The sequence below is a fragment of the Opisthorchis viverrini genome (genome assembly GCF_000715545.1).
Source record: "Opisthorchis viverrini unplaced genomic scaffold opera_v5_374, whole genome shotgun sequence".
NCBI classification, from domain to species: Eukaryota; Metazoa; Platyhelminthes; class Trematoda; order Opisthorchiida; family Opisthorchiidae; genus Opisthorchis; species Opisthorchis viverrini.
The window spans coordinates 116,264-128,556 of record NW_008752035.1 but is presented as its reverse complement, the minus strand read 5'-3'; the positions used below and the strand labels follow the sequence as shown (position 1 = coordinate 128,556).

Genomic DNA, 12,293 nt, shown 5'->3' with positions numbered 1-12,293 from the left:
ATAACAACAAAAAAGCAGTCGATATAACCTTTATCGGGCGCAGATTTGTGGTAAACTTCGTCTCCTTTCTTCAGGCTTTCTATAGAGTAGTAGAAACCCGAAAAAAATCGCTTCTGTTTCGTAGTCCCAGAATAGAAAGCGATTCATTCAAGGCGTATCGCTCAAATGTGAACTGTACTGATTTGGTTTATCTTATGAGTCCGTCATACCGCTGTCTTTCTGAAGCTACAATACTTTCGGCGTTATTCGATTTTTATCACCACGAACAAGCAGCCATGTTGAAAAATGTACGATTGAGATGAATCATGGTTGTGCCGTACAATATGGGTTTGAGGCAGACGTCGGCGGATTATGTGACGGAATGGACCATAAAATAAGAGGTACTGTATTTCACCCTACAATTTTGTGCGTGAGCAAGGAAGAAAGGCAAATGCGTAGTCTCTCACTCCTCTGAACTCCACGCGATAAACATACTGGATCACTCTGCACGGACAGTCATAACAGAGACGTTTCAGCTTACGTTCGTGGATGGGCATCTTTCGTGATATTATTGTATGTCGATGGTTGATGCTTTGGGACGTAGATGTATTTGACCAGTCTTCGGGAGACTTTTGTGGTGGCTTGGTCAACAAATCATTCGGCTGTAAAGCCTTTCTTGTGCCATCCGAAGGAAGCACAAGGGCGGAGATACTGCCAGGTTACTCAGGCCTTGGAAGGAGCGATCTGGATGTAGGGGTTTGGCTTCGAAACTCGGACCTTACGATTAGCAAGTTTGTGTCTTAACCACTGAGCTATCTAGGGCTCTACAGGTTGAAAGCCATACGTAAAGCCCAAAATTTCAGGACTTAGCTTTTGATGCAATTTACGTCGTAATTATAACTTCCGTAAAATCGATCCGGTGAAGAACATCGGTGTTCTCTTCGACGACCACAGGTTTGGATAAATCTAATCTAGAATTTTTCCCCTCGGCCTCAGTTCCAGTCATTCTGTTTTGTAGTCAGATGATTTGTACTCTTTCGAGTTGTTCTCAGGATCGGTTCACTCATTCAGCTTTCATGGCATATTGCTAAACTTATATTAACTCATTTTCCAAAATGCTCGCCGTCTTCAACCCGTTTGTGGAATTCAAACAAACGCCAAGAGGTTTGCACGCTACGAATTCGCATTGTCCCTCTGAATCTGACAGTTGCAACATTAGGCCTATTCGTTATTAGTTGAAGCTCAGAGCCAGCGGTTTACAGGCTAGCTTTTGGACGAGGTGTGCTTCAAAGGAGCTTATATTCCGAGGTTTTAAAGAGTCGTCTCCTTTTTCCCGATTAAAATATGCACTGCTATTGAGCTCTGATGAGAGCGAAACTCTAGTCCACTGTTTCCTCTGCCTTTGGTGATTGCGCCAGGACAGAACTACGGTGAGTGTTGAAACGAGCGTCATGTGAGTATGCATTCTAATCCCGCGGCGCCAAGAGGTTTGCACGCTACGAATTCGCATTGTCCCTCTGAATCTGACAGTTGCAACATTAGGCCTATTCGTTATTAGTTGAAGCTCAGAGCCAGCGGTTTACAGGCTAGCTTTTGGACGAGGTGTGCTTCAAAGGAGCTTATATTCCGAGGTTTTAAAGAGTCGTCTCCTTTTTCCCGATTAAAATATGCACTGCTATTGAGCTCTGATGAGAGCGAAACTCTAGTCCACTGTTTCCTCTGCCTTTGGTGATTGCGCCAGGACAGAACTACGGTGAGTGTTGAAACGAGCGTCATGTGAGTATGCATTCTACAAAATCCCGCGGCCACCAACTCCTAAAAAATGGAGCTGTTTGGCTATCGTATGTCTCGTTTCGCTTTGTTACGCCAACATATTTGGGTAGGAGAGTGACGATCGGCATATCATTGAACTGGGCGCAACATTCGACAGACCGTTTGAATTTATAACCGCGCAGTAAAATGACATTGTAGATGCGGTTCTGGCGTGAGCTATTGGATAAGAGCAGGCGGTGTTACATCACTGTGATTGATCGAGCAACGCAGTCATGTCTGTCAGTTTGCTGTGTGTTGTCCGTCACTTTGTTGACAGAAATCCTATTGATGAGCGTGAAAACGGACGACAAATAAGACCAAAGTCGTATCATCGGCCGTGTATACGGAATGAAGGTGGGTGTCCCATCCCTGAGTTGCACTGTTTTCCAGTGGAATCCCTTGCAATCTAGATGAATTGTATGTCTAATCGAGGTGATCTACTCACTTCAGCTTACAACCGGGAGTGCTGTATGACCCAGTCAGATATAGGTGCTTTACTTGGTCATATCTGTTCCCGACAAGTTTCGATAGTTTGCCGGATTACGACAGAAGATTAAGAAAAAAACTGAATAGCTGAATTTATGAATACGATGTCAGACACTGCTTGGGAAAAATAATAATGAATAATGCAGTAAGGCATGTGAACAAAATTGGACTTTCCTTGTGTAAATCTACCGTTGAAAAAACTTCATAGACCACTCATCTGTAGCGATCAAACTTCCACCCTCACTGCCATACTAAATAGCAAGTTATTATTATTCCATTTTTGTGACAATCAATTCGGATCGCTCGAACAGCTAAGATCCATTATTCTTGGGATTAATTTATAAACAGGGATAGAACTCGACCATCGGCTTGCCGTTTCGAGGCTGTTTTCGATCAAGTCTGTCACTAATCTTCATTGATAGGTTATTTGCAACAAGAATCTAAAATTCCATTGAGAATTCACCTCACATGCATTCAGGCTATCTAACGGACTCGAGGATTTTTCTGGAAACCCATTATCTTGATTGCACCATTGTGTGTCTGCCCCAGGGGACTATAGCTTTATAAAATATTCGTGTTTTCCGTAACACCATTTAGCAATGCTTACAAATGTACCTGGCGTCTGAAGAACACCCAAGTGGTGCTCTACTTGTCCGGTCACTAAAAGCCAATAATTCATTCAAACAGATGCGATCCATCGTTTTTCGGAGAAATATAACTAGAGGCTTCCAAAGTGAATGGTACTTTGGCCGAAGGAAACGTGTCGCTATCGATTTTGGAAGCCCAATGTTTCTATCGAGGCATGTAAGCAGGTTGATTGTTATTCTCACGCGAAATTCGATAATTGGAGTGAATCTGGGATCTGACACATACATGTGGCTACTGCGAATGAACACTGGTCAACACAAAAGTTTGGTCCTTCTGAGTGGAAAACCGTAGACTATATATCTCCAGCCGCCTCAGTCGTCTCATGTAGCATTCAGAATCTGATAGGTGCCCCAATTTCATACAGTTGCGATACCCCCATACCCAGAAAAGCATTTCATTTTTGAAGTTCAATCTATACTTTTATTGAGCACCCAGAATATTTCTTGAGTTTTTCTTTCACAGTAGATTAGCTGCACTTAAATGACGCAATCGAGAACTGAAACTAAGCTAGTTTATCACATACCAGTGTGGAAAAATAGTTCGAAATGTATCGAGTTATATGTTCTATTGACCTTCCCCCAAAACGTCATCCTTCTTGTTTCCCCTACAGAACTGGAAAATGATGCAATTCAGTCAGGTGAGATTCCGCCATTTTTCAAACATTTTTGAATGCCCATTGATTTTTCGGGCAACGATTTCGTACTTCAGTTACATTGTTGAAATTGATCCATGGTATGACATCACCGACTGTTTTGCAAAAGATGCCAATAGTTGACAGGAGCGGACGCAGAAGCATTCGCTGATTCCCTAATCCAGAAAGGACTGAGATTCTCCCGAATAAAAACGGTCCTGTTGACGGCGGTAAACCTAAAGTGTCTTTGAATGGAACGAAAAACAGTGCCTTTTGATCTGGTGCAAGAATGTCTAGTCCCTGGTCAACAGTTTGGCTGTCATCATTCCCTTGTCAACCAACAAAAAGCACGACCCACACTTTTGTGACCCGGAACAGATTACTTAACTGACAAGTTGCTTGTAAACCTTTCTCCGCACTCGGTGAGACGAGAATAGGGTGGTTTAAACCTGTAGTTTTTATGTGATGGTCGTAAATTATCTTCCGCGTCAATGGGTGTTTAAAACAAACACATTTATTTACTTATAGAAAAACCTTCGATCGTTATTCAACCCGTGTTGATTCTTGAGAATGGAACCAGGTCAGTGATGGACTGGGTTGCTTGGCTGTCCGTCAGTGCACCTCTCGTCCAGTGATGATTAATTCTGGTGGAAAAATGAAGCATTTAATTCCCGCTTTTCATCTACGCAGCCAGAGAAGAGAATTTTCACAAAGCTTCAGTCCTCAACCGCTCATCCAGCCGCAAGGTGCCTTTAGGCCAAATCACTAGTTAGTTTTCTTTGGATGGAGTGATAAGGATCCCATCTTTGGTATTGCAAGCGATATATGTATAATGCTGATTAAAAAACTAGTCTAAGTAAAGTGTTCCTAAGTAGTTCTTCATTTAGATTACTGTTTTCTTGCTTGAACTTTGAACAGCCTCGGCTAAAATTGCCCAACAAGATGATTAATGTCCGTACAGGTGGGTAGCAATCAGTCTGGAAGTGGCTGACGTGTGTACCACTACCTCACCCGAAGCTGGTTTTTTGTGGTAGCATCCCCTCAGTAGGTTGTATTTGAAACGGTGGCCGCTAAATTACGGTCGGTTGTGTTTTACGGAATCACACTTCCAAAACAAAGACACTTTTAGCGTAAACAGAAATTGCTAGCAGTCGCACGGTACCAGCTACTCATATTTTTTTCTCCTGAATATTTCATGTTGAAATGGGCGAGTTCTGCGCTTTTCCACATTTAGTTTTTTTGAGCCAGATGTTCTCGTTGACGGTTTCCTGCACTCGGTTCATAGCGTTTGTTTCTGAACCAATCAGAGACATATATTTTGCTCTCCTTTCTGTACTCATTCTTCGTTGGGCAGAAGAATTCCTGTCTGGAGGGTAAAACACACTACGTACATTGCTCCACCCAAAAAAGTGCACACTTTCGGGAGTAAAGTAAACCTCACGCATTAAGTCACACCTGCTAGGCCATAATTTTGTGAGAGTTTTCTGTGATTAAGATGCCAACTTATGAACCGTATGGTCTGTTTTTCGAACCCAAACTCAGCATCTCGACTGCTCCCGTCTAGGCTTGGGCATCTTGACAGTAGCTCAGCTCTCGTGCCTCCTTCCGTTGCTAGCTAGGCACTAAATGGGTGTCAGAGCTGGGGTGACAGAGTTTTTTAGCCCATTTTCTGGAAAAAGAGTTCGGTACTGTTAGTTTGGGAATAATTTAGAGGAGAACAATCGAGCGTCCACAACCTCACTCACAACAAATGCGGCACTATGTACTGTTTCTTCGTCGGTTGTAATCTCCGATACAAGGCGATACTCGTCTCCTGCTTTGCAAAATACTTCAGCTCCCCGGGTTTCTCTACACAACAAGCTTCATCAGTGGACGCAGGCTTGGAAACCGAAATGCTAGAAATCCAGAACTTTCCAGCGTAAAGGTTGTATGTTTAGTCGCTCTTCATACTTTTAGTATGGTTTGTCAAGAGTTGATTTCGTAAGCTGCAAGAAAATGAATACCATGAATAAACTCGGGGGCACTGGGCTGAATGACAAATGGATGATGACATTGAAGTCAGGAACCTGACTCGGGTCTTTTCACTCGTTGCCAGCTAAGGGCCATACAGCGTACTGTTTCGGGTAATCAAGTTTAGGAAGTATTTTAGTTAAATGGTTGAATTCTTGCCTGATGATGTTCCAGCTGAACAGATTATTGCTACACATGTGGTCAATCTCACGAGTGTTTTGAGCACAGTGGGCGTATGTGCTCGAAATTCAAGCAGCAATCTTTATTTGCTGGCTCACATTAAGTTATTTTATCAGGCATTTTTGAGGCACTGTCAGAAACTTCTCGAAGGATTAACCACATGATTTTCTCAAAAACCCGTAAGACCGCCACAAAAACTGTTATGAACGCTTAGTATTCCGCTTCTTTGGTGCTCGTTGAGAACAATTCAATCGTTTTCATCAGAAAACATTTTTCAAGAAGATGTAAGCCTTGTGTGACAAAAGGCTGCAAATTGGGGAGTAGGGAGAAAGGACACGGATGAACAATCTCAGCTGAAAATCAACAACCGGTTATACGGAAAGATGAAGTTTGCGGACGGTTTTTGACCTTCAAGTAATTTTAGTAATCCCTGAGTTTTGGCCTTGAGTAGATCGAATGGAGTTCGGTACTGTTAGTTTGGGAATAATTTAGAGGAGAACAATCGAGCGTCCACAACCTCACTCACAACAAATGCGGCACTATGTACTGTTTCTTCGTCGGTTGTAATCTCCGATACAAGGCGATACTCGTCTCCTGCTTTGCAAAATACTTCAGCTCCCCGGGTTTCTCTACACAACAAGCTTCATCAGTGGACGCAGGCTTGGAAACCGAAATGCTAGAAATCCAGAACTTTCCAGCGTAAAGGTTGTATGTTTAGTCGCTCTTCATACTTTTAGTATGGTTTGTCAAGAGTTGATTTCGTAAGCTGCAAGAAAATGAATACCATGAATAAACTCGGGGGCACTGGGCTGAATGACAAATGGATGATGACATTGAAGTCAGGAACCTGACTCGGGTCTTTTCACTCGTTGCCAGCTAAGGGCCATACAGCGTACTGTTTCGGGTAATCAAGTTTAGGAAGTATTTTAGTTAAATGGTTGAATTCTTGCCTGATGATGTTCCAGCTGAACAGATTATTGCTACACATGTGGTCAATCTCACGAGTGTTTTGAGCACAGTGGGCGTATGTGCTCGAAATTCAAGCAGCAATCTTTATTTGCTGGCTCACATTAAGTTATTTTATCAGGCATTTTTGAGGCACTTCTCGAAGGATTAACCACATGATTTTCTCAAAAACCCGTAAGACCGCCACAAAAACTGTTATGAACGCTTAGTATTCCGCTTCTTTGGTGCTCGTTGAGAACAATTCAATCGTTTTCATCAGAAAACATTTTTCAAGAAGATGTAAGCCTTGTGTGACAAAAGGCTGCAAATTGGGGAGTAGGGAGAAAGGACACGGATGAACAATCTCAGCTGAAAATCAACAACCGGTTATACGGAAAGATGAAGTTTGCGGACGGTTTTTGACCTTCAAGTAATTTTAGTAATCCCTGAGTTTTGGCCTTGAGTAGATCGAATGAACTGTATCTGGTTTGGTTTTCACGAGAGGCTCAACTGAATCTCACGTTTATGATATTCTACAACTGAATGTGCTGCACACGGGCACCTCATGATTCAGTTGGCATGATATTCGAGATATCGCGGTATATTTTCGTAAAGGAAACTACTCACAAGTTTGCTAAAATCTCTTCGACAGCCCACGACCGGTTTCGCCCTTCTTGGGGCTCGTCAGGTAGGCGCAGTTCACGATACCTCGAATATCGTGCCAACTGGAACATGAGGCGGTCTGTGTGCAACATATTCAGTTGCAGAATATCATAAACGATAGATTCAGTTGGATCTCCTGTGAAAACCAAATTTATTTGAAAGTGAGTGTAGTTCTCGAAAACAGTCCAATTTGGATTCAAGTAGAACATAAGGCTGACGGAGATTCGGGGACTGCCCCTACCTGATGAGCCCCAAGAAAGGCGAAACCGGTCGTGGGCTATCGAAGTGTTTTTAGCAACCTTGTGAATGTGTCTGATTTGGTTCTTTGTCCTGAAGAAATCGCTTTGACTTTGGGTTTGAGCCTTCCAGATTTTATATGGTGTTCGTAGATGCGACACACTGTAATAACCTGAGGAGATTGCCTCCTCGCCATATCTACAACTGCTCAAATAGACAGAGGTTGTCAAAGTGACTGATTTCGCGGAAAGTTGAACTAGATTACTTGGTGTTTGTCTTGTAAGTGAAGGCAGTCGGTGGTAAAAGCTGGTGAGTAGTTTATAGCTGTTTCATCCTTACTAGAATGATACTTAGTGTGCATCTAACAAAACTCCAGTGAGGAGTTTCGAACCCTCGACCTCGGGGCTAGTTGCCATGGGTGACTGATCAGTAGTGCGTTTAGCTAACACCTGAACAATATACACAGCTACTTGTCATTTCAGTCACAGAATCTGTACCACGCGATGTTGTGTGTTACCTGGTTCCTCTCAGATGAAAGGATCACTCCTATCGTAACTTGTTCTTCCTTCTGAATCATGCATAGATTGCTGATAGCGGAAGGAGAGTTGGTAGTCTTAAGCTGGCATTTCCCGCTCTGAGTGAAGTGAAGCCACGCTGTGCCGAAAAGCCGAGAACTAACTGTTTTACCCTTTCTGGGAACGATCAACCACAGGCATCTCACGAAACTGCAAGCAGTTTAGAGACCGGGCTCGTAGTTTGACAGTCCTTGGGGTTGCTGATCATTCCCAACGAGGATGGAACTGCTTTCCGGCTTTTAAGTATAAGCTGGCTTCACATAGAACGTAAACTCTCACTTTAATTTGTTGTGGCTTTAGCGAATATACACTCATCTGCAAACTAATTTGGTTCTTTCGAGAGACCCACCTGGAACCCAGCTGAATCTCTCGTTTATAATGTTCTCAGGCAACTGAATGTGCTGCACTAGGCCGCCTCATGTTTCAGCCGCTACGATATTTGAAATATCGCGATACACGTATATTTGTAATGTACTACTCATAAGGTTGCTGAAAATCCATCGACAGCCCATGACCGGTTTCGCCCTTCCTGAGAACATCATAAACGAGAGATTCAGCGAAGTTCCGGGTGAGTCTCTCGAAAGAACCAAGTTAGTTTGCAAATGGGTGTATATTCGCGAATTTTGTGCAATATGGTTTCAAGTAGAGCATGAGGTGGACGGAAACTCGGGGACTGAGCCTACATTATGAGCCCCAAGCGGAAGGGCGAAACCGGTCGTGGGCTGTCGATGGATTTTCAGCAACCTTATGAGTAGTACATTACAGATTGTTGTTGCTTTGTTTGGCAGCACGTTGTATTGCGAGTGATCAAAAGAAAGTGGGCGATATCTGAAGCTCCCATTACCGGAAAACTTCAAGAAAGGGGCCAACTGCTTGTCTGTTGTTTGCCCTGTCGTACACAGACCAGTCGAACACTGAGCGCTGTCACAGTCCAAATGTGACAGCAACTCTGGTGCTAAAAACAGAACTTTCCTTCAGAATAGCCCGAGACTTCTAGGTCATTGGACATCACGAGGGTTGACAAATCCGTGCGTCGGCAATCACTCATATCAAAACGATGAGATGACGCAACCGTTAATTATCGCACTGTGAGTCCAACATATCTAACTGTGAAAAACTTTGTACTGCTAAGGTATATATATATATATATATATATCTGGCAGTTATTTCAAGGCGTTTCCTCCAGGGAAAGTCTTCCTGTAGGGAGCAATTGATTGGGGATAATTTTACTGAGACGGCGCCCGCGAAAGCCGAGGGTATCGATGTTGCACTTCTAAGCGATGGACGCAAAATCTTGAGGAGTTTAGTTAAGTCTGCTTGCCTGAGGCAACAACAAATGAATTCGTCCCCCCTGCTGAGTAGGCAGAATTTGTTACAACCAAAATGTATCCCAAAACTTTGGAAATGTTCGAAATCTCTCGCAGGAGTCTAACAGTATGCATTTTCTACCTCACAAAAATGATCCATGGTCACCCATGTCAAGCTTTTCCATTATAAACGGCCGTACACGATGACACAGTGATATGAGTATAGTTTGATTGAAGAAATTCTTGGATTGGATACCCGTTGCGCTGAGTTTTGTATAGTCCATCTGACCATTGTGACGTGACGAAAAAGTGCATCAGAAGTATGCAATAGCGGATCCACCTTCCATTGATTTCGACCTATTGATAACAGTTTGTAACATTCGTAAGTGTGCATCAGTGTTCACCGGTCGTTCTTTTGTTTTCTTCACCTTTCGATCTGGACGTTAACTCCCACAAATCGTGATTAGATCTCTGCCGTTGCGTAAACAAACGGTTTTTCTCATCAGTTGCAGTCAAACGGTCGGTAATCTGTGAATCTCTTCTTCCCTAAGCAGTGTCGCTGGTTTGATCTCTACAGATCCAAGCATAAACAGGCAATTGACAAACCAGTACTCTGCCTTTTAGATCGAATATGGCTAGAATAACAGTCAAAATGCTGAAACGTGTATCGAGATGTTTATTCCCGTCAGCTTTTTCCCGTCCTTGTACGCATTCACGTTCAGAGATTCTCCACTAATTCCAAACTAGAAGCTAGTAAACTGTCTGGACGTGGCCACTTTAAACTGAAATTCATAAGCAACAGAATGGTGGAATTTTCCATCCAGTTTTCTTTATTCTGAATGGGAAGGCAGCTTATGTTGAAAAGTCAGGAAGCAATGCAAAACGGTCTCTTCTGAGTAGGAATCATCAGTAGTATACACCTCACGAGTCCCTCCTTCCCCCCATCGTCGGTGAAAGCAACGGTGAGGAAGAACACTTGTGATTGAGTGTCGAAAAGCTATGTCAGTTTATTTCAGCAAGAGCTCATAGTATTAAGGGAGAAGAAAATGAGGGCGGGAGAGGAACCAAGAATTGGCTTTCAACAGTTTGGATAGAGACTGACAGCATGAAATCAGCTAGCTCTCATGTCGTTCATAGTCTCCGTACAAACACAGGGGGATCACTTGGACCCTATCATGGTGTTGAACAACACCAGCGGCACACAAACTTCTCGTGGCATCTTTAGTTCCTTCGACCCCATAAAATTCTCTCCGCCTCTAGATGTTTGCCCCATCGAGTTGGTGCAGTGCTGTTCTCGACATATGGCAATTTAACACGTGTAACACGTGGCCCAGTCAGTTTAGCTTGCAGTGCTGGATGCACTCTGAAGTGGGTATACTTTGCCCCACCAAAACTTGTCTTACGGTCACCTGATTTCAAATTCGGCGGTTTCAGTCAACTCCATGTATAGTTCCAAGACAGCTCAGATAGCGAACAAACCATCGACCATTGTGGTTGAAGACCTGAAGAGGTCTCCGATGTTGCGCCCGAACTGGCCAAACCTCGCACAGCAACGCAGACAGCATAGTAGTAGACAGACAGTAGTAGCTATAAGCGTTTTCAAAGACCCAGAGATGTACCTTTTTGGAGCCACCGGTGGCACAAACTGGCATGAGCAACTCGGGCCTCCAGAATTCCTGCGTTCACTTCCACCCTCTGGCTAAATCTCCACTTTTCGGTAACGATTTTAAGGGACGATTTGGTTGTTTTCGAAGTTTGCTCAAGTACAACAAAAAGCCATCGATCGCTCAGGAGCACACGGAACAGTCCATCAGCACCGTGAGACACTTTTTCGCATCAAACACATCCACGGTACAACAGGTGTTCACGGCCTTCTCTCTAAGCTCATCCATCAGAGTTGTGATACACACATTTGAAGATGCGAGGCAAAGCCAGCCTTTGGAACTGAAAGATTCTCATCGTCACCACAGGTTCTATGGAACGATGGCCTATCGGCCTGCATCGCTAGCCATCATTGCTCTATGTGTAGCCATCTATTTGCCCACTGCTTTACTCATGAAGTAAAGCGTTCTCTAAGTTAATGCGCGTCTGACCGTTTTGTTGCTATCAAATCCGGATAAACCTAATATTTGTTTTAAAATCGCCTATCTCTGTGTTGTGAGAACACTCTCATGATGCGGTCTACTTTGTGTCCGAGAAACGTTCTGAAACAGCTGTGCAACTTACAGGTAGGGAACATGTGTAGTCGGATATTCCTTTGAAAGTAAAAGCTTGCTTAGCAAGCTGAGGAACAAGTCGGCCAAAGGAGCAGTCGGCAATGTGGTGTGGGATGTGAAAGGACCCCACACTATTATTATTCAGTCAAGTTTGCAGCAAACTTCTCCCCAGATGAAAGTTCTACAATTCGGTTGTCATACGCCTCAAAAACGGCGGTGCGCGCACACCAGAGCTAATATTTTCAATGAACAGCTTTCTTGAGTAACGTGCTGGACATAATCTTCGTAACGCTGTTGCCTTTCAAAAGGCTTATTACGTGCAGCTAATGTCGTCGCATTTAGTGTGTGCTTCCCCACAAGCCGCATTCGTCACGTTCATACAAAGCAAAACTGTTGCAGCTTGGGTGCCATTACTCGTGGCTCGTTGAAAGCACCCTCGGATTCATTGATTGGCGGGTCAGACATCGGAGCAGTACTGAGCAAACCTACGCTAGCAAGCCGGCTGCTACGTAAAGCATGAAAATATAGGTTTTTCACCTGATTCAGTCATGAAACTGATGAGCTTTTGTGCAATATACGATGTATATATATATATATATACGAT

At 43.5% G+C, this 12,293-nt stretch overlaps 2 protein-coding genes across 2 annotated transcripts in view; one reads left to right on the top strand and one right to left on the bottom strand.

Annotated features, from left to right (window-relative positions):
* The window catches only part of T265_10528 (hypothetical protein), a gene marked incomplete at both ends in the record, with an annotated part of 65,886 nt that overhangs the window by 18,356 nt on the left and 35,237 nt on the right, over window positions 1-12,293 (top strand). The window lies entirely within an intron of this gene.
* T265_15174 (hypothetical protein) overlaps window positions 8,720-12,293 on the bottom strand; it is a gene marked incomplete at both ends in the record, with an annotated part of 6,772 nt that continues 3,198 nt past the window's right edge. The window contains 3 exon segments of the mRNA XM_009176923.1: window positions 8,720-8,845; window positions 8,850-9,121; window positions 10,953-11,172. Coding sequence (XP_009175187.1) covers window positions 8,720-8,845; window positions 8,850-9,121; window positions 10,953-11,172 — 618 coding nt within the window.